The sequence below is a fragment of the Limulus polyphemus genome, unplaced genomic scaffold (assembly GCF_000517525.1).
Source record: "Limulus polyphemus unplaced genomic scaffold, Limulus_polyphemus-2.1.2 Scaffold3006, whole genome shotgun sequence".
NCBI lineage: Eukaryota > Metazoa > Arthropoda > Merostomata > Xiphosura > Limulidae > Limulus > Limulus polyphemus.
Window position 1 is genome coordinate 7997 of NW_013668616.1, and position 23212 is coordinate 31208.

General features: G+C 32.3%; 2 protein-coding genes across 5 annotated transcripts in view; one reads left to right on the forward strand and one right to left on the reverse strand.

The window, feature by feature from the left end:
• Positions 1–696: 696 nt before the first annotated feature.
• LOC106468433 (perilipin-2-like) lies at positions 697–6754 on the reverse strand. Of its 2 annotated transcripts, none has more exons than XM_013928860.1 (10): positions 6595–6754; positions 5540–5805; positions 5188–5270; positions 4252–4341; positions 3967–4111; positions 2886–3067; positions 2457–2603; positions 1950–2114; positions 1180–1287; positions 697–990 (listed from the first exon to the last, which is right to left on the reverse strand). In XM_013928860.1, the coding sequence occupies exons 2-10, from the start codon at positions 5772–5774 to the stop codon at positions 937–939; spliced, it is 1209 nt and encodes a 402-aa protein (XP_013784314.1). In that variant the 5' UTR covers positions 5775–5805; positions 6595–6754; the 3' UTR covers positions 697–936. The 2 variants fall into 2 exon arrangements, with proteins under 2 accessions (XP_013784314.1, XP_022252471.1); XM_022396763.1 differs by lacking the exon at positions 6595–6754 and adding an exon at positions 6530–6552.
• A 699-nt stretch (positions 6755–7453) lies between these two features.
• LOC106468432 (DENN domain-containing protein 4C-like) overlaps positions 7454–23212 on the forward strand; it is a 115834-nt gene continuing 100075 nt past the window's right edge. For 2 of the 3 annotated variants that reach the window (XM_022396765.1, XM_022396766.1), the window contains exons 1-4: positions 12626–12924; positions 14244–14430; positions 14622–14678; positions 20230–20299. In XM_022396765.1, coding sequence (XP_022252473.1) covers positions 12626–12924; positions 14244–14430; positions 14622–14678; positions 20230–20299 — 613 coding nt within the window. Of the gene's footprint in view, positions 7512–12438; positions 12925–14243; positions 14431–14621; positions 14679–20229; positions 20300–23212 lie in introns of those variants that run through there. The other variant, XM_022396764.1, reaches the window with a different exon arrangement.

The following is a 23212-nucleotide window of genomic DNA, read 5'->3' on the forward strand; positions in this document are numbered from 1 at the left end:
GTGTGTGTGTGTGTGTGTGTGTGTGTGTGTGTGTGTGTGTGTGTGTGTGTGTGTGTGTGTGTGTGTGTGTGTGTGTGTGTGTATATATATACACACACACACACTATATTTCATGGTTCAGACCAATTTTACAGTTCAACTAAAGCTATTCACAATTGTAAAACACATTCCTTCCCTTATAGGTTCTGTTACGTCTCTGGTCGTTAGTTAATTTTACGTAAAAATTCTTTCCGAAGAAACTTTAGCGATACAAGTCCTTTCTTAAATAAAACTGGTTTATTCTTTCTGAATACAACTTTGCAATACACCTAATTTCCACAGTCGCGCTATAAATCACAACGAACGTCTCACGTGCTCAACTCAACTGTCAATTACACATAGATGACGTCACTTCTTGGCGGCTTATATATACAAGACTACCGCATATCTAGTAAAAGCTCGAGACTTCACGAACCTTCGAGAATATGACGTATTACTTGTATTACAATTAAATTACAATTACTAATTGTACTGACGTGAAAGTTGATACCTCCTAACGTTAATATCTAAAATTAAAAAATATTAGCGATGTTACCTTTGAAATCTGGAATGTTATATATTATGCAATTTAAAACTCCAATTTTAGTAAAGGACTTTTTGAAATTACCGTTTTGCACCAAATCTTCCATTTTAGTAAAAGAAAGACAAGACACCAAGTACTTATGCATACATTTTATTACAATATTGCAAAATATGTATTAATACAAACAGAATTAGTAATTCTGTAAGATTGTCAGAGACACTTATACAATACAAAATTTCCATATAACAATTAACATATGATTTATATTAGAATAAATATGAAAAAAATGCTACTTGTAAAATATTTGTTTAAAAATGTAGTTAGAAATCAATTTAATAGTTATGTCAGAAGACCATATTTATTATTTTAGATCATTAGGATGTTGGCATACTGTTATTTGATTTTCTTTCCATTTCTCTTTCTGGAAACTATAAAAAAAAAAATAATAATCAACATTGGACTTTTCTTACAAGGGTAAGATTGTCAGAGACACTTATACAATACAAAATTTCCAAACTCTATTAAAAAACTACAAGAAAAGTTTAAAAAATATATTCTACCAGATGGAACAATACTCTGGAATTGGACACAATTTTTAAAATATCAGCTTCTCTCACCTTAAGAAGAAAGTTGTTCAACATATTCAGGATGGAGGTCTCCAGAATTTTAAGGTTATGCCTGAATTCTGTCAACATCACTGTACTTATTTCATTCAAATTCTTTATCTAAAAAACAGAAGATATTATAGGCTAGTGATTTAACATTTATTTTGAAGCAATATTTACTAAAATATTGTATACATATTTCAAAAAAATTTTTTATAGCAATAGCATAAGTAGGAATGTTGTATTATTTAGTAACTTTGCTTTGAATCAAACAAGAACATGACATATTGAAGAAAAATATTCTATCCACTTTTGAAAAATTGGAACTAAAAAAACTGGTATGAAATGCTACATAGAAAGTTTACCCATGCTGCTACATGCCATAAAACTAAGTTTACTGTAACAAAACTTAAAGGCATGGGCCTATTCATGTAAATGTGTTGATGTTGCTCCTACCATTTTAATAAAGCATATTAAGGCATGCATAAATAGATCAATTTTAATAGGTTATAAAAAAAAAAAAAGACTTCGTAACATGTTTTTAAACCAACTTTAAATGATTTATACAAACTTGCTTAGATTATTATTTCAGATAAACATACAGACAAGGAGATTCAACCTAAGAAACCTCAGTAATGATTGTACTAAGAAACAATAAATTAACAAAATTATCCCCCCCCCCCATGATGCCAAAGCTCATTAATTTAATAATATGCAAAAAACTGTTTTCACAAGTCTACATAAAATTTTTTTACATCGATATTTAAGGTAGAAGAACATACCCGAGTTAACTGATTATGCAAGTGTAGAGAATACTTCTGAGCAAATGCTATGTTCTCTTGTAGTGCAGCAGGGAACGTTTGAAAGGTTGTAGCTAGACCAGTGTAAGTATTTACCAGCTGTTTAGTCAATCGTCTGGCAATTGAAACAGCTTGTTGACCTACAGTCTAAGAAGATTAGAAATAATAATTATTCCTTTATTTGCACTATTTGTGAAAGGTTGTTGAAAATGTTATTGTTCTATTAGTATACATAGATAAAGGATCACATTAACAGTGAATCTTACCTTTAAATAGTTTTTGTTTACCAATCCTCATATCGTGATATTTAAATGAACTGATTTTTACTTTTTGGTGTATAATTTTACACTAAAAATCATGAAATGATGGCTAAGCCTTAGGTTTTGTAATAATAATACCAATCATAACATTACAATATAATTTGAAGCATTATCAAGTGAATTTCAATAAAGCAATGAAGGCACACATGCTAATTTACAAAATAAATACCTTTTGTGAGGAGTTAGCAGCAATTTCTTCAGATTCATTTCTGTTTAATTCTTCCCATAGCCAAGATGCATTTTTCTGAACATTATCTATAGTGCTGTGGAATTTCTGATTAACATCATCCTGTATGTTATCTCTGGCATACTGAATCTAATCAAAAGTAGGAAATTAAGAAAAAACAAACAAACAAACATGAGACAACGTAAAAAGATTTTTCAGTTACAATCAAGAACTTTTAGTCTTATAATTTTGAAATATATGTAAAGTTCTTTAGTAAATGTTTAAGAACTATTGAAAATATACACATCTTTAGTTATCATTGGAAAGCTACTTACAATAAAATTAGTTATCTGTACAAGTTATACTTCTTCCCCAAAAACAAATACTGAATTCCCAAACACGCTAGTAAGTTATCCTAAGTTAGGAGCATACCAGATCCACAGTAAAGTACAATTTTGATACAGTTTCTTGGCTTCGCATTTGGATATTCTGAAACTTTTCCATAGCCCGGTTGTGCAAGCGTTTTTTCATCTTACTGGATAGATGACCAATTCTTTCAAAGCTGATATCTTTGTGTAACTCCTTTTTTTCATTCAGGTTTTCAGATACTAATGCTGTTTAATAGGATTTATATACAGTATTATTAATAGCAGTGAATCAAAATTATTCCCATCAATATTCTTATTTTATCTTCAACTTTACCATTATACATAAGAATAAACTAAAGCAAAAAAAAATTAAATTCCAGTTACTTGAAATTAGCTTATTTTATATATAAAAAAAGATGTTGAGCTTACGTACCCCAAAAGTCAAAGTTTAAATATGGTCGATGAACTGATGAAGGACACATAATCCAGGTTTAACTTTATACTAAGTAGGGGTATCCATTAAGGAAGCAAAAATTGTATAAAAACCAGTGTTAGATAATGTCTCCTTTCCTTCATTTATTAAATCCATAATGACTTCAATAAATGCTAATTGCATATCTTGCTTTGTGGAAGGTAATTATGGTCTCATTTAGATGATTAAGTACTCGTATCTTTAAATTCTGAGCCAAGTTCTATGCGTAAAAATGGAAATGTGCCTTATTTCAGGGGCTGTATTATTATTATTATTTTTAATACTCTCTTCTTGAGGAAAAATATACAAACAAGATATCCCATATACAACATCTGACAGTTTCTATTTACCATACTAAAAATTATGGTAGTGCAAGCTCACCCTAGGTGGTGGATGTTAAGACATACACACACAAAATGGATCATCTTTACAGTAAGAAGCCTTAAGAGTAAAATGAAGTTAGAACTTGAAATTTATGATTAGACAATGCAACTACCTACAATAAAATGTCAATATTTAGGAAGAGTATATATTGAATTTCTAAACATTGAAGAAAAAAAAGGAAAAAAAAGTTTTTAATACCATTAGAATATTTTGCAAATTTAAGAGTTTGAGCTGTGTATTAATAAACTTAAAAACATTTATACAACACAAAGAAAACTGAACATTTTACCTTGATCTCCAGTAGGTGGGAGATAGTAATCAATGCAGCTTTCTGTTACAGCTAGAGCCTTGTCCACAGAGTCAACAACCAAGACATAAGGTGAAGTAATTAGCTGTGAAGCCTTCTGGTAACCATATTGTTTGATTTCTTGTACCTAAAAGTAAACAAGCTGTAGAATATAATAGGATACAGAATCACATTTGTCTTGCAGGGAGACAAATAACAAGCACACAAATATCTACTAATTATAGTGGCTTTATAAAGATGTTAAGTTGGTCAAAATAACATTTTTACCTTGTCATTTCCATAGTTCTTAATTCCATCATAGTGGTTAAATCCCTTCTGCAGACTTGAGATGTAGAAGTCTTTGGTGTTTTTCAATATCTGAAAAGAAAAAAATTTAAAAATACAAAGAAGACTGTAGACACTATTCTTCCCTAAACCATAGAACTATGCTTAATTAAACAAACACCAAGGGTTATTATAATTAAAACTATTTGTTTTATATTAGTTTGAAGACTTATATTGCAGATTCAAATTCGGTGACGAGGAACCCACTTTGAGACTAATAATGGCTGGAGACGGCTTGAATGGGTAATGAAGAAAAACTTTAATACAAGTTTAACATAACAGCAAATGTACAATGTTTCGACAAGGTTTTTCATTACCCATTCAAACAGTCTCCAGCCATTATTATATTGCAGATATTGAACCAAAAAATATACCATAAATTACATCAGAACTATTGTTAGAAAATATAACAAAACCAATATTACATTTATTATTTCACACAAAAATTTATTTTTGTGGCTAATGTGTATTACACTGTACTGTACAAATTAAGTATACTTTGTATTTACAATACATAGAAAAATGACCTTCCCCTATTTAAGTAATGGTGTGCATCTATAAGCTGTTCACCATCAGGTGAATATAAGCTTGTTCTACAAATCAAATATATATGTATCCATTTTCAAGATAAGGAATAAAAAGTTAATGAAAGTTGAACAGTGACATAAGTAATGGTTATGTATTAAGCCCTCACGATACATAAATTGTCATTTACATACAAACATTATTACAGATTGCTCCCCCATACAGTACGGTTTAAAAATATTTTTTGACTACGACCATGTTAAAAATAAAACTTAAAACTATGAAGTTTTTTTCTTAAGTTATGTAATCTCATGTTCTTGTTTATCAATGCAATTTGTTAAAAAAAAAAAATACCTCTTCTGGACTCTTAGTAACAATTGGTGCTTTCTCCTGTAGTTTATCAAGACCTTGACAGGCAAGGTTGTCTATCTTTTGAACTAAATGATAAAAAATAAAATAATAATATGTTAAGTGAAAGTAATAAATATTTTTAGAAATTAGACAAATGGCTTTTACAGCATTAAACAATAAAAACAACTTTGAAGAGGTAACTCATGCATTTAGAATCTGTCATTCAAACTAATATTAATCTTAACATTATAATAAAGGTCTGTATGAACATGCATTGACCATTCTTTCCGAAATTAAATTGAATATTACAAATACACAGTTGTACAAGTTTTGTTACAGATTCATATTCACTTACTTGATCCTCCAAATTTAGATAAAACTGGGCCTGCTTGCTCAGCAACAATGCTAACAGATTTTTCAGCTGTAGCTAAAGCACCATATACCAAGCTGTTGGACTCCTTGATATGACCATAGGTAGATGTTACATAACCTAATGCTGTTGACATAACTGGTAACATTGATATTTTTGCAATAAATTGACATCCAACCTCTTGTTGCTGCTGCTGGCTCATTATTTCCACCTCAGGCATTTTCTGATACTTAGAAATTATGTAGTTATATCTGAATGGAAATATCACAATTTATTTGAAAAGTTCACCAAGATCACCTTAAAAAAAATCAAAAGTTAAGTCAATGTTTGTTTATTTCATTACAAGTTACAGCTTTTACAGTAAATACAATTTGTATTTCGATGAGTGGTGCGATCATTCAAGTACACAGTTGTACCTGTTCTAAATACAAATCTTTCTTACTGTAGAAGCTGCAACTTGTAACAAAATATTCTTAATCAGTAAGTAAGCTCGAAACGGAACCATTAATTTGTTATTTGTAGGGCAAAATCACATTCGGCTATCTACTGTATATACTGCGGGGAATCGAACCGCGGATTCTACGTTGTAAGTCCGTAGACTTCCTACCATTCCACCGGGGGACAAAATTAATACAATAAAACATGTTGCGTGTTTTAACGATCAAGGCCACAAAAAACAAAGTAATTATTCACGAAAACTTCTACGTAGTGCTATTGGAATACCACATTTTGATTCTACCTACAATTACAAAGAAGAATTTTAAAAAAAGAACAAAAGAAACGTTATTCATAGTAATTAACAATCTAAACCGATTTCCACAAACATTACTATTTTCGATGACGAGAAACCCACTTTGAAAACAATAATGCTTGGAGACGGCTTGAATGGGTAATGAAAAAACTAATACAAGTTTCTTCATTAACCATTCAAGCCGTCTCCAAGCATTATTAAAAATTACTATTATTCAAACTTACGTAATTTTTTTTAACTTCTAAGATTAAATAATCAACCTAACAAAACTTTAAAACAAATGTTTTACCAATATTCGTCAAATTAATTTCTCAAACAACTCTACCGCATAGAAACACAATCCTATCCTGTATTACTAATAGCCTTCAGACTTATATAGCGACCGATGACGTCAAGGTTATGACAAATATACACGTGCTAGTAATTGCATGATTAAAGGCCAATGATCATTCGAAAAAAAATTGGTGCTACAAGGTTAATCATTACTCACGTGAAACTAAACGACCTCTGACGGTCATGAAGACATAAAGAAAGAATTTCTCATTGTCGTGTCATGTTTATGAAATGATATCCTTTGATGAAATTTTAGGTAGTCACTTTTTATAAGTATTTTGCACAACTTGTCTTGGAAAATTATCACTTCAAACTTATTTAATTGAACGATTATACTCTCAAGTTCTTCTTAATATTTAATGCAATAAATATTTTTTTAATTTTATTATGTCTATAGTGGCTTTATTGGTTGAACAACAGCGCTTTACCCAAAAGGTCAAATATTTAAAATATGTCAACTTTCTATCACGACTTGTTTTTTATAAGTTGTTATCAACTTAGAGACTAAAAATACTCTTTAATGATTTTATAAGAAATGCTTTATGGATAACAAAGGTGTAGTATGCTTTGGAAAATGCATGATGATGAGGAACCCACTGTGCAGGTAAATATATATATATATACAGGAAAGACATCTAATATGGGTAGAGAAAACTTTTATTTGAAAAGCACAAAAATTTAGTGCTTTTCAAATGAAGGTTTTCTATGCCCATATCAGCCGTCTCTATTATATATATATGCTTTGAAAAAATTGAATTATGCGTATAGAAATAGTTGACGCCTTTCAAAAAGACCATTGATAGATGGCGTTCACAACAGTAAACCAATGAGTGAGAAGTCCGCAATTGTCATAAACCTGATAATTCATTACATGTAAGTTAGATAATTGTAATTTTATCTAAATAAGCATTAGGTGGTAAACTTAGTCTATTTTCCAATTTCAGGTTTTATAAGAGTACAGTATTTATTTTTAGATTATTGTAAAGCTATCACTATCAATCACATGTAAAACATCACGTTATGTACTATGTGCAGTATACACGATATTATTATATAGTAATAGTATACTGTATGTTAAAGTACATTTACAGTTAACATTATTTGCTGAGTACTATGGAACAAGAGTTCACTGAACACTCTAGGCCCAAACTAAACTAATATTAGTGATTAAACCTTACTAACTGACCCTGTGTTTTGGTTTTTATTTTTAAGTTTTAATAATTTCTATTGACTATTTGGGTACTGGATGTTAAGTAGTATGCTTGTAATTGAATTGAAAATAAGTACATTCTGACAGAACACTTTTTGTGTATGCAAAAAAATCCGTTTTTAAAATTGAAGTTCAATTTGATATAATACTAATAGTTATTGCAAATTAACCTTTTGTCATTGTTAACGTGACACTGTTAATATTGTATCAGTTCATACTTACTGAAATTGTAACTTTCCAACTAGAAGGCCACAAAGTATTGAAAAGGTAACTTAAAAAATAGATTGCATTAACTTCACTAAGGCTTAGTTTAGTTCATCTTTCACATGTCTTTAAAATAATGGATGTACTTGGTGACTAGTAGTGTTCTGACTAAGAACTTAATGAGAACAGTATGGACTTTCACTGCTAATGGGTAAAATGAGTATATTTAATGTTGTTGTATTGGGCTATTTTATTTGGTGGGTTCTTATGGATTATGTTTTTAGAAAATAATAGTTAATAACAACAGAACTTACAAAATCATTTAAATTTTTGTAACTTGAGTAATTGGTAATTTTTTGCACGTTCTGCTAGAATTAGTTTCATGATTTTCTAATAACTATCACCAAACCTTATAAAACTTCAGTTTTTTTAATTTTGTGGATAATAACATGGTTTGGATTAGTTTTCAGCCAAAGAGACTTAAATGTTATCGAATACTGTCACCATCTGATGGGTTAATCAAGATTTTTGGCCGGATGGTGGCAGTGTCCATTTGAGTTTGAGAAGTTAACAAACCTTCACATATATGCTCAAGTTCATGGTAGACGATTATTGTTCAGTTTCATTTTAATGACGATATTCTCAATATCTACTTGGGAGTTTGTACGTGGATTGATGATTGAGGGAATACACTGTTGGTTCCATCTCTGATGTTATTCTAGAAATGCTTGCAACAGGAACATTTGGTTCTTAGCAGGTTGATATACTTCTGTTGAAGTCTTCTCTGAAGCTAACAAACCAGTTGTCTGTTCTTCTGCTGACATACCTCCAAAGATGGCTACAGTGGATGTGCTTTGGTTTGGACCACCTGTGTTTTTGGGTTCTGCTCTGTTGCACTAAAGATCGGTTGTCTTAATTATCTTGTGCTTCCACTCTTGTTGTCAAGAAATTCAACTTCTGATGCTGTAACTGTAGTGTAGCACAGGGATTTCTTAGCCCTAGACTGTGGAATTGTTTATAACAAATTTAATTTCATATATAGGTTTGTGTATGAAATCTATTCCCAATATCTACCCTTTCTCAGTTTCAGTTATGTTGTGTAAAGAAGCTTCCCACAGTGAGGTAATTTCAACATTCTTCTTGCAGGAACTTTTTACCACTTACTGTTCACATCAGTCCATCCTCTTCTTCATAACTAGAGACAATTTCCCACTTACCAGTGTCTATCAATATGTTTCAAGGGATCCATCTCTTCAGCAAATCCACTGATTTATAGACTGGTTTCTGAAAGTAATGCACATCTTATCAGTGGGGTGGATGGAGTATTCTAATCTTCAGGATATCATCTCCTAAGTTTATTATCTATAACTGATTCATCACAGTCTCAGACGTAATGTTCATGTTTTCCACATGTATAGCAGTTTTCTTGTCATGCTTTTGGATCAGTTTCTGTATCTTAAAAGTTTTTTCTACAACTCTTGGCAATATGTCATTTTAAGTTGTAATCAAAACACTTTCTGGCCTGTGATTTACTTACTTTATCCTAAGTAAACAGTTGTCTGATTAAATTGTTTGGAATTCTGTTCCTAACAATATTTCACTTTTACGTGAAACACCTTCTGTCATGTAGTTTACTTCTTCCATTCTGAGTTTTAACAGTTGTCAGATGTTCTGAGCTCTTCTAAACTTCCATCAGAGGGAATATACATTTCATTTTCTTTTATTATAATCCTTCTCTACATTTTCTATGATTTCTTTAATCTTATCTTTGATCAAATTAGTTTTTGTCTCTTTCTTCTTGATCTAAGTAAGAGCAAACTAGGTATGAATTCCAAAATTGTTGGATACAGACATATAAACTGTATATGGTGTATTATGAATATTCTAAACAGATTTTAACTTTACTCAATATTTTGGGTCTACATGTTATAGAAATTGATCATTTGCATTTTAAGAGCTATATTTGTCATAAAAATATGTTGGTTCGTTTGCAGTTTGCATTTGTTGCTTTTGTTTTATATCATTTTTTCAGTATGTCAGTGAAAAATTTTCTAACAATAAGAACCTTCAATGAATTGTACTTTTGAAACACATTTCCAATAGCTATTGATCACTATTATGACCATCAATGATAGTTAATTGTTTGCTGTGATTCATTTGTTTGGTAAGTTCAAAGCCAAGTACATGAGATCTTTAGAAGGAAGTCTTTCATTATTAATCTTTAAACTTTTTTATTTTTTTTTGAGGATGTTGTATGTTGTTTGAATAGTGAAAAGAGGTGGAGGTTAGTGTACTTTGATTTTCAAAAAGTTTTTAATAAGGTGTCACACAAAGAACTAGCCAGGAAAATTAAATTGTTGGGGGTTGGGGAAAGACTAGTAATTTGGTCTGTAGGATGGCTGGATGAAAGAAAGCAAAAAAGTTATTAATGGAGTCCAGTGAAACTAGATCCTTGTTATTAGTGGAATTCCTCAGGAGCTGATGCTTAGGTCTTTAAAGATATTGATATGGGCATAATTATTAAACATTAAAGCTGACATTTACATTAAACTCTTGGGTATTTCTATCTGCATTGAGGATTTTTAAATATAGAATGACTTGTATCGGTTGGTTAGTTGGCAAATAACCTTTAATTATAGTAATTGCACTATGATATATTCGGATCACACATTTAATGTATATGGGAACACATTCAATAGTATGACTGAAGAAAAGGATTTTGGCATAATAGTGGATAAGTCAGTAAAACCATCATGGTAGTGCTCTATTGCTAACAGCAAAGCTGATAGAAGTGTAGGGTTTACTTGTAGACTTATTGATTACGAGTCAAAACAGGTAATTATCTATATACAAATCAAGAGTTAGGCTTCATTTGGAATATTATGTATAATTTCAATCTCCTTATCTAAGAAAGGATATGATTATTGACTTATTGAAAAAGGTTCAGAGGAGTGCTATTAGGATGATTCTGGGGTGGAAGGGTTACCTTATTTATAGGGATAGGTTAAGATCTCTTGTTTTTGTTTGTCAAAGAAAGGTAAGAGATGATCTTATTGAAGCTTAAAAGATTATAGATTATCTGAAAAATTGATAGGATAAAGATCTCTGATTTCCTTGTGCTACATTCTAAGCACAATGAAATGAGAGTACACAAGGTTAAGGTTTGGAGAAAAGACAGGTTAGGCTTGAGTTTTATTTTTATGGTAGAGTGATTTGCTTATGGACTGAGTTACCATCAACAACATTGAAGGCCTATACTTTAAGAGTTTTAAAAGAGAAATAAAAAATTTTCAGAAAAATATAGAGTGGGTTTAAGTTTTTTTCCCCAAGGTTAGGTGTACAGGACAGCCTTCTATGACTAAATGGTCCCTTGTTGTCCGTATGTTGTGTTAGAACTTGCTTGGACAAGCCAGTGACATGGATGTTGTGAAAAAATTTAAACTCTCCAAACAATGTTGACATCATTCTCTAATAGTTGTAGTAGTCAACACATTCAGTTGAGTTTTAAACAGCATTTATTGCAGCAAAGTATTTCTGATTTTTTTTAGTAAAAGTAACTGAAAGCTAACCTTTTCTTGGTTTTCAAGTTTTCAATCTATGTGTACAGAATTGATGAAGATGTCCTGCAAATAGACATTGTTATTGAAGGAGGATGGTTTTAAGTACTTAGACCTGTGGCTAGAATATATTGCAGGAAAAGTGTATTTTTATTCAAGGTTTGCATGCAAACTGAGAATCAGGAAATAGGAAAATATTGCAATTCTGGATGAACTTTAACCAACACTAGCTTTCGTTTTGTATTTTTTTCTGCTCAAATTTTTGAGACTGTAGCCATTTGGCCACTGAGGTAAAGTCCTTAATATCAGCTTGTCAATTGTTTACAGCAGGTGCACCACAATAATCTAATGAGCTGCATGGCAGTTGCAGCTGATATTGTCACTAAGACAATTTTTTCTAAATAATATATGAACATTTAGAAAATTATTTTAAAATATGTTTAAGTCAGAAAAAATGACAGAGGGGGGGATTAAGATAATAGATGTTGGTGAAATATAGAAGGTAAAAAGTTTGAAAAGATTAGTGTTAAAGCATTTGTTACTGCATTTTGAGCAAACCTTTTCATGAAATGTTGGCAGTTTAACTTAGAAATGCTGAGCAGTTGTATCTTGAAAAACTGGCTACAGAATGTAAATTTATTTACATGTAATTTATGGTGCAATTATGTACAGAACATTATAATAAATTATTTTTTAGATGATGTTTTAACAAATTTTTTCAACAGAAAAGGGAATACATACAAGTTTGAGTATAGTAAATTAGTGGTTATTAATCTGTTAAATTTTTTTTGAATGAAACAGGAAGTTAAAAAGTTTGATTTTTTTCCAGGTTATTAACAATGTGGTGTTTTGATAAAAATGAGTGTATGTGAACCTCTTCTGATGTTGAAAATAGACATGGTCTAATGTGTATTGGAAACTATTTTGGCTGTAAATGATGAAATTATCGAAGAAAATGAATGCTTTTATAGTATATAAAACACAAGTAAATATGCTGCAACTTAGCATGTGAAGCAATGGAGGACAAACGAGTTGCTGACTACTTTGTGGTGGCAGGCTTGCCAGATAATCCTGAGCCACTAGAAGAATTTTCTCAAGATGGAGTCACATTGAAAACTTCTCACACTTTAGCTCCTGTCACAGACATTACTGTAATTATTCGAAGCCAAGGAGAGATAGTACCTCAAAACTTTACCTGCATTGAGACAACTCCTTTGGGTTTTCCAGCCGATTTGAACCATGGTAGCTTACGGAGTCCAAGTATTTATTTATGTTACCGTAGAGGCAGAGACAAACCCCCCCTTGTGGATATTGGGTAAGGAAAGTTTCACTTTGTTGTGTTTGATATTAATTTTTAGCAGAAATAGGATGATAATATAAACACAAAGAAATGTATAGGTATGCTGTTGCTGATTACACAAGAGATATTTGTAACTAAGCATTAAGGTTTGAAAGCCTGTACCCAGGATGGCAGATACGAGTGATTCTTACTAACTCCCTACAGGCTTTTTATTTTTAAGAAATAATCATTGTCACTCAGTATAATGATCAAACTAGACACTAAACAAGCTATAGTTACCATATAGAGCTTCCATTAAGTTTCTTTTAAGTTATTTGTGATTTTACCATTGCTATTTATATTAAATAAATTTAGTGGAGCGATAAAAAAAATTAAACACCACAAGTAAAATTATTCTACCTCAGATTGAATGTTGGACTACTATGTAATCCTCTGTCATGGTTAGTAGTTAAGCTGTGAGTTGATTTTATGCTTTTTAGGAGTGCATGAAAAGTTCAGAAATACCCTTACCAAGTGATGGACTTGTGTAATGAGTTGACACCGGTAACTTAATTGATATAATTTGTTTCTTTTGAGCAGAGATTACATTGATGAATGTCGCATAAACTAATCAGTTTAATTATGATTAAATCAATTGTATCAAAAATAATCAAGTAACCAAAATTAGGGTATCCAGTTATTCCAACTGTATAAATAATCAATATATTCTGATTATGTTTGTTTGTTGTTAATCACAAAGCTACATACAAACGTTTTAAGTTTATCTGCTAATATCACTAATTTTGAACTGCTGACTCTACAACAGCACCAGCCTCCAACTTTTTTTTCTGCTTTTACTACTATGATTTGAGGGACACAGTAGTAATTGATTAATCATATGCAATCTGTTAGTGAGGCTGTTGATTAATTGGTTATCTAATACCCCTTTTGCCCAGCTCTAACCAGCAGTAGTGGAGGTCACCATTATACAGGAGTTTAAAGAGGAGAATCAATAGTTTCATGATAGGTTAAGGGTGAAATTTTTTTTCCCAAGGGTGGGTGTGCAAGGACAGCCTTGAGGGATAAATGGTCACATGTTGTCCATACGTTATGTATGTAATAAATAAGCCTAAATTAGCATTTTCAGGCCCAAGAATTACACCTTATGCTTAACTTTGGCAGTACTTTTATCTGTAAGAGTTATATGTCTTACAAAAGTGAAGGCAAAAACTAGCATTACAATGCACTTAAGGAAAAAATTTACTTTTTGTAAACTTGGACTTAAAACATTTAGTGTTGAGTATGATGATTTTTTTGGTATTGATAGTAACTAAAACTTTTCTATGCCTTATTAGAGTGCTGTATGAAACCAAAGAGCGAGTGATGGCAGACAGTCAGGTAGTTCACACGACACCCTATGGCCGATCTGCCAATGTGAACAACAGTGGATCTCGGACATTCCTTACATTCAGACGAGCAGCTACTAATGCTCCCTGTAATCAGTTGGTTGTGACAGACATTTGCATTATTTTGGTTAATAAGGTAATTGATTAGCTATGAATTTACTATATAAATACTTCTAATTACTTCAAGTTAAAATTTATTTTTCATTAAACCATTTTGAAATAATGTGACCAATCTATTTTTTTATGTAAAAGAAAATAAATAAGGATTCATATTGGATATGTATTGAAAACAAAGTTTTAAGCCAGTGAATTTGTTGTTTCTAATAGGGGGAGACACCACCACGTGCTTTTTGTATTATCAACAAGACCTTAAACAAAGGCATGGTAAGTAGCATGTTCTAAAAGGTAAAAGTTTTTTTATTTTAAGTTTGTTGAAAATAAAGTCAGTTAATTCTCTCGACCCGGGTTTCTGTGCATGTCACGATGTTTTAGTGAGTCACATTCAAAATTTAATTAAACTACTTTTTTTCATGGTATACCAATAAACGTAGCATAAAAACAGAGCTAATAATGTATATTTTAATAGTACACAAGTTTTAATTTCATACTTTTATAAGGCAATATTTAAAAGAATCTAGTATGAGAATTGTGACATTTGTTCTCTAGGCATCCTAATTTATTTACCACCCCTCAAGAAATATGAAGTTTAACATAACTTACTTGTTATAATATTGTCAATGCTCAGGCAATGCATAATTTTATAACTTTCAATCTTATTTAGTTACAGAGCTATCAAATCGAAAATCAGACCCCTCATACCATGACCACCTCTCACATCCTCTCTTTCAGAAACTGTCAATAGTTCTCTCTGACATTGAAATTATAGTATTTATAACCAAGGTTTTTAACCTGTCAAATGACAAATTATACTACATTGTTTACTGTACAGAGAATTGTCAATTTCTCTTTCAGTTTAATCTTTATTCCTATGGGAAGCACTCTGAAAAGCTCGGTAAATTTGTAATGGATCTTGTCGCATTGTTAGAAAAATTGTGATTGTTATGGAACATTGTATGCTTTTTTGCATGTTATTATTCTGCGTTCTTTGGTGCATTATGTAATGAAATAAAAAAATTAGTGCAGTACTACCATTAGTATAAAAAGTAGGGTTAAGTCTCATCAACATTCAACAGCAAAATAGAAGAGCCAGGTAAGTAATGTTTTTCATGTGTATTCTTTATTTATTATTATAAAAGCAACCAAAATGTAAAAATAGGAAACTTGTGTTACTTCAGGTTAGATTAGATGAACTAAATAATAATAATATAATGAAATATTTTCATGAGGTGCACTTGTGAGTAGCTCATGTATAATGTAATTGGATAATGTAATGTGAGCTGCATGTTTGCCGAGTAATTTACAACTTACACTGGCATGAATAATAATTAGACAGGGTCCAAAGGGCAATAAAATTTAAGTATAAAATAGATGTATACTGTTATCAGTTTAAAGCTATTTAGGATAAACAAATGTAGTTTTATATTACAATTTGAAGTCATTCTAGAAGGAAAGAAATGGCAATTTAGATTTATTTAGATTATTTTTTTTTTTGTGGTTACAAGGTGGGTCAATTTGACCAACATTGTATAAAGTTTGAGTAGAGAAAATAATGGGTAAGATATAAAGTTTTATGGAATAAAAATGTTTGAAATTTATTTAGGAGGTTTTAGATATTATACAAATAAAATTTGAGATTTCCAAAACATACTTACCTCCTCTCACACTACAGCTATAACTCAACTGCTAGGGTTTCTTTACTTTTGCCCTTCTAAACATTGGTCTGATTTTTTCTCAGTTGTTCCAGTCTTTTATTCCCCACTCAACTGCCCATGGCAATATCTGACTTGTACCTCACCCTTGGGCATTGTCAATAGATGCATTTGGTCACGACTGGACTGGATTGCAACTATATGCCTTCCCACCTATTTGTCTGTTACCCAGAGTCCTAGCAATGATTTGTTCAACCCCTGGTTGCATGTATTATGCTGGATGCACTAGTTTGGCTGTCTAAACCCTGGTTTCCACTTCTGCGGTAATTTCAGGAGTGCCCACCTCTTTGACTGTCTCTGTCGAGGCAGCCACAATATGAAATCTTAAACCCATCCAACCCTAGGCTCAAGCTTCATGCATGGAGGTTATGCGGTCCTTCGCACTGCATCGGGGTTTAACTTCTAAGGTTGCCATGTGCCTGTCTCAATCTCTGTGTCATTCCGTGATGGACATTTACCAATGGAAAGGGCACACACATATCAACAATGGTGTATTGTGAGGAGGTTGAACCTTTCCCTTAAGGTTAATTAAAGGATGCTTTGTCATTCTATCTCTGTCCTTCTTTATCCAGACAAGTCCTTCTTACCTCAGACACTGGAAACCAGGGAAGGGGATAAATCCTTTTCACTGATTCATTTGACCACTATTTCTCACTTCCATGACCGATTGGATCCTGATTGTTTGTTATTTGCCTTGAAGTGTTAAATGTCTTGCACTAAAGCTTTTACAGGTGCTGAACAACAGTTTTTTATTCATTCTGACTCTTCAATTTCCCGGGGTTTATCTTTGCTTACCTTGACGGAGTGGGTATGAAAATTGATCCATATTGCTTATTCTGGGCTCTCTTTGGAGGAGAGGAGACTTCTGTGAGTGATGTATCATCAGATTTGACACATTTCTATGTCTTTAGTGACCCGGTTGAATTGCCCGATGGAGGACATTGTGCGGGCTGGTATGTGGACCTCCCCCAATACTTTTATCTCACATTATTTGCATGATCTGGCAATATCTTCCTGTGACGGTTTTCAACTAGATTGTACAGTAGGGTGAGTATTTTCATTACAAATCTCATTTTATCTTTCTTTTCCAGGGTCCCTTACATATTTTTTGCCCAGTGAGGTGTACTTTTATCAAACCAAATCCAAATCCTTACTAACTACCATTAATTCAGTATACTTTATCTAGATTGTGACAGGTTCTGTAGAAATGAGGTGTTCCATAAGACCACCTAGAGGTAGACTGGGTATTATTAATGCACTATGCTGGACTTCCACTTGTGGGCTATCATGATTAAAGCATAAGGGGATCCTGCCTGTCCCTGTCCATCAGTGGATTGAATAAATCAGGGTCGGTTTGTTTTTTAAAAATGTAGGAAACATAGTTCACCTATTGCACTTTTCCCAGAGCAATGTTCTTCAGGACACCCCCCCCTCCTCTATATTCTACTAGTGGGTCTAGGGAATCCTTACCACTCCCAGTTTACAGTTACTGGGGTGGTGGACAGAGGTTATTCCTCCAAAGTGTTTGGGTGACTTTCCTCCACTCTTGGAGAAGAGGGTGAAGTTGGGGGCATTCCTACTTGGGACCCTGGGTGTTTTTTTTTCCCAGATGTTGATAGGAGCGGCACTAGCTTATGTGGGAGCCTACTTATAATATCAGTTCAGATTTGATGCCCATCTATCCGGTTGGGTTGAGCGTAGCTTTTCTTTTTGACCAATATTGGTTCAGATTTGATGCCCATCTATCCGGTTGTGTCGAGTGTAGCCCTTCTTTTTGACCAATATTGGTTCAGTACATTGTTCATGGAAAAGGGTCCTTTGTCTCCTCGTAATTGTGAATGCAGAGTGGTCCCATCGTGGCTCCTTGGTTGAGCACCGTTTGTTCCACGTCCTCCCCATAACTCCAGGAGCAAGTGGTTGGGGAGTGAGGATGAGTGTTCATAATTCCAGACTGGATGAGTTCTGTTTTCTCAGGTTGAGTATGGCAAAAAGGATCCTGTCATTCTAAGTTTGAGGTATTGCCTTTCAGACTTCTTCAGGTTGAGGAGAGGGTTTGTTCATTTTGGTGACTCGTAATGCATCACTCCATGGCTACAGATTGGGATTCACTCACAAGTGTTTCTATTGCAGCCCAAATGTCTTAGCCACCAAAGTGGGATTTAGGGGCCATGGCCCTATAATTCCAACCCCACGCAGTGGGACCTCAGCTACCTAGTTGGGGCCTGGCCAATAGTAATGACAGATTATGTGCATAACGTAGGTTCTGGGTGGAGAGCATACCTGTTCCAGATGTAGTGGTACTCCCCCACTAGGATACTAATATTCTATTGGCATGACCATGATCTATGCAAACACATTCTGTATGGATAATGCCCTCATTGGCCATCTTCTGCCTTTCTTCCCCACTAAGAGTTGGTGTTAGAGACTGTGGATTGGGTCAGTCTCAAAAAAGTGACAAGATTATCTGTAAGAGGTGTTTATATATAGTACCAAGATAGAGGATGTCATCAGACAGATATTACCAAGGGGCTAGTACATAGAAATACTATCTATATTTACAGACAAATCTTTAGTAAACATACTTCATTAAAAAATCTGATTTTCTGTGTACAAAAGACTTGTAATGGTTACTGAAAATCTACCAATTTTTGTGGAGATACACCAAGTTTATTAAAAGTTATAGTGTAGAAACTATAACAAATACAAAAGTGGTTACAAGGTTGGTAGATTTGACCGAACCTGTGTTGAGAGATTTAAGTTATGATATACTCAAGTTTTCAGGTAACTATTGAAGAGAAAGTTTTTCATTTGTATTTAAATGTATATATGTTAATTTTTTGAAGAAAAACATTCTTGTAATATTATATTTTCAATTTCACCTTAACTGTGCTATTAACATGAGTACTGTCAGTTAAAATTTGTGTTTTATTCACCAAAAACAGCTATGTCATATTTGTAAGTTTGTTTGAAAGTATAATCTTTTACTAAAAGAATGGTGATAGTTACAAACATAAATTTAGAGTTTATAAAGTCAGGTTATAAATACACTGCAAGGCTATAGCATAAGCACTTTTGATCCTCACATGTACACAGAATTGATGAGCTTGTGCAGTGGTATTCTAAGTTTGATCAATGTAATTTTTTCTGTTTTACTGCCCAGGAGCAACTGGTTAGTTCTGTTTAGTGTACATTGTCCCGTGATTATTTGCCACTGGATGGTTTTTTGTCTTTGAATTATGTATTAATAGATAATGTTGTGTTTGATGAAATAATGAGTTCTATTTGACTTGTAGTTTTGTCAAAATACAATTTTAGGCTAAATAATGATGAAAATATTTATATCTCTTGTGAAGATATTTGCTGAAATTGTGTCATGTAATATGAGAATCAAATATTTTGTTGCAAAAAGAGATGATAAAAAACAAGGGGAGCTTTTTGATTGCTTGTGATAAGTGACTTTCATAGGAGTAACATCTGTAAATTTGTGCTGTTCATAGTGTATTAAACAAGCATGTGACAGATGATTGTATTTTGATTACTCTTTCTGGGGTTCTTGAACATCATGTTAGCTGTGTCGTAGTTTGATATATTCACATTGTTTTTTTTTTCTCTAACTTGTAGCAGTTCTTCCCAACATTTATCATGCCACATGCTGGCAAATTCTGTGTAAAACACTTACAAACCATTAGGCCTGTTAATGTAAGCCTATAATTTAACTTATTTAAGAAACCTTGAAATGAATGCTATGAGGCTCAATTATTATACAATGAACTAAGAAGGAAACACTTTTCATCTATTCTTAACACTTTTACAAATTATAGGTTTCAAGGCAATTTAATGTTTCACAATACACATTTCTTTCTTTCATCTTTTTTCTATTTTCAATCGGAATGTTTCTGCAAACTGGCCAAAACATGTCTGTGGACAAGTGGTTGGGAAATCTTGATTCTAATTTTTTTGTAATTTTTGTTTATAAATTCTTTAGTCATTTGTCTATAAATTTAATAATTATAGTGAGGTTATATTAAAGCATATATTAGATATTGTGATTGTTTTGTAATTTGTACTAGTTTCTACGTACTTCTCAAATTTTTGTGTTTTCATAGGTGGGCTCTGATGTTTACATCTGCTACAAGAAGTCAATGAATAGACCAGATCTTCTGTGTTTTAAACCAGGTATTAAAATTTGTCTCTGGAAAACTGTCATTGATATATTTAAAGTTTATATATGTTTTTTTTATTTTTTATTTTTGATTCTGAACTTAGACATTCTGCAACCATTTACTTATCTTTAAAATAAATACAAGTATGTATTTATTTATATCTTTATATCCAGTGTTATAAAACTAAATGCAAGTACTCCACTGAAGTGCATAACTATCAAATATATACAGTAGTGCACAAATTTACTAGAACACATCAACATTTCTCATTTTATTAGCTTTACACATAAAATAGCCATTGATTTGGTATGGAAATTAACTTATAATTATTGCAAATTAATCTCACAGGAAGCTGTTACCAAACTAATACACAAATAATGTCTTTATGTTTTTTTAATGCTAACATTTAGTGTGGCCACTTTTGGTAACAGTTACAGCTTAACATCGTTGCTTTGTGTCTTCTGATTTAGTCAAAATCTCTGGTTTAGTGTGATTCCATTTTCCTAAAGCTGTGTCCACAGGTTTTCTTTTGTTGATATTTGTGTCAAAGAAGGAGTCCAGCAAATCCCAGAATTGTTCCATGGGAGCTAAATTCTGATCTTTGTGGTGGTCATTCCATTTTCTGGAGATCTCATGAGCATTTTTGCTTTCTTTCTTGTACTAACAGGCTTAAAAGTTTTTGGAAGTGTGCTTGGGATTTATTATCGTCTGGAAAAGTGAAATTCTGCTCTATGAACGTCTTTACAGAGAGTGTAGCATTATGGACCAATATACTGTGATGTTTATTCTGATAGCCATGATTCCATCAGTTTTTGTAAATATGACTAACATCATTCACAGATATTGCACCCCAAACCATCACAGAATCTAGTGCATGCTCAACTGTTGGCACTCAACCTTCTCATTGAATCTTTGGTGAGTATCTGCCTGTCAGTTGGAACCAAACAGTTCAAATTTATGCTTGTCTGTCCAAAGCACTTTGTACCATTGTTCCAAAAACCAGGATACATATATTTTCAAAGAAAGCTTGTTTCTTTGCTTTATCCCCTTTAGACAGTTAGGGATTTCTTGCTGTTCCCCAAAGGCTAAATTTCTGCAGCATTCTTGAGGCTGTACTTCTTGAAATTTTATCTGTATGTCACTTATCAGGGAGGTGGTAGCACTGTCTCTGTTGGGATGGCTCGGATTGTTCATTGAAATGGTATTTTAAATATCTCATCAGTATGTCATAATAACTTTTCAAATATGTGTTTCCTTTTATGTCACAAGTTCAGGGAATGTCTGTAAATATCATAGTAAAAAGTTTGAATTTGTTGTTCTTCTTTCTTCTGCTTCTTTTTATTACATAACTCAAAAACCAAAACAATGGTGTCAACTAATTTTACTGAGGGGACATAGTTTCAAACAGAGTATCTGCTGTTATAAATATTATTAATAACTAGTAGTAATTAAAAAAAATTGTAGTGTAAATGATATTATCATTACCCCTTGAAGTTAGCTTTCTTCCAGAAATTTGGTCTTTCCTTAGAAAGCTTAAGTTCAGGGTGAAACAGGAATTACCAGCCAATAATAGATAAAAACAAATATTATAGTTAGAACCTCATTGTATTTAGAACTTGGTTATAAGTATAACCTTTCTCTGTGTATTGTAACACTGCATTAAAAAAAAGTAAAGAAAAAACTTTTAAAAAGTTAGTAAATGTAGGGATGGCTGTCAGAATTTAAAATATATATTATTTTTGCTAATTGTCAAAATAAAAAGGCTTTTACTTATATTTCTTAATAGTATAAATATATACTATGTTGTTGGGCTTAGGATTCTTTTACAGTAGGTGTCTGTGACTTGTTAACAATAAATTCAATGATAAATAAAACAGCATGCACTTCACTTGTTTTCAAAATAATATATAAACACTATCATAAACACTATATATGTAGTTCTCTCCTTCTTGTCAAAAGTCCTATTCAATTACTTTAGAATTTCAGTTGATAAGCAGACCTATTTTCTCTATTACTATTGCACTAGTATTCTGTGTGTGATTCATTTACAATTATGGTGCGAGTTACCGTAATTGTTAGGTCTTATTTTTCTGAAAATCCTCTGTTCCTTTTGTCAAAGTGCACACAGGCTGATTCAATTACTTTAGAACCATGCTTTAACAGAATACATTATTTTTCTTATCTCCATTTCTACCATTAGTCTTAGTAGTTAACGTTTCCTTTTGTAACTTTACTTTCTTCTGCTTTTCACTTGTCTTATGCTATTTATATATTTATCACCTAATCGTCTGTCCACCTTCAAAATATTTAACGTTAATGTCTTGCATGCGACGTTCAGTGGTCTCAACATCAATGATTTATTAACAAAACCTCCCACAATCATCTGCCCTTAACTCTTATTATAACAAAAAGTAAACAATAATAAAATATTCACTCACAAAAACAAATCAATCAAGAACACCTAAACTAAGCAGTCTTTTATATCATGACAATGGCATTTGCATCATCACTGCATAATATTACAGGCAAAAATTAATATATAACAATTTTACTACAAAGGACATAGCATGTATATACACAGTGTGGTCACAAATAAACAGACACTACCTTTTCAGAAAAAATTAAAATTTTCAGTCATATTCATATAAATTGATATATTTATAATTCAATTAATATCTAGTAGATCTTTCTTTCGCTTCGTGGAGTTCGTTGATCCGTTGGGGCATCGTGAGAATCATCTCGTCAATATTAGATTGTGGGATTTTTGCCCACATTTGCTTCAAAACTTGGAGTAGATCGCTCTTTGAAGTTGGTTTCTTTGGTTGTTTCTTGACTTGCTGGTCGAGTATGACCCAGAGGTTTTTGATGGGGTTCATGTCAGGAGATTGGCTCGGCCAGGGCAACTTCTGGATACCATTTTCTTCCT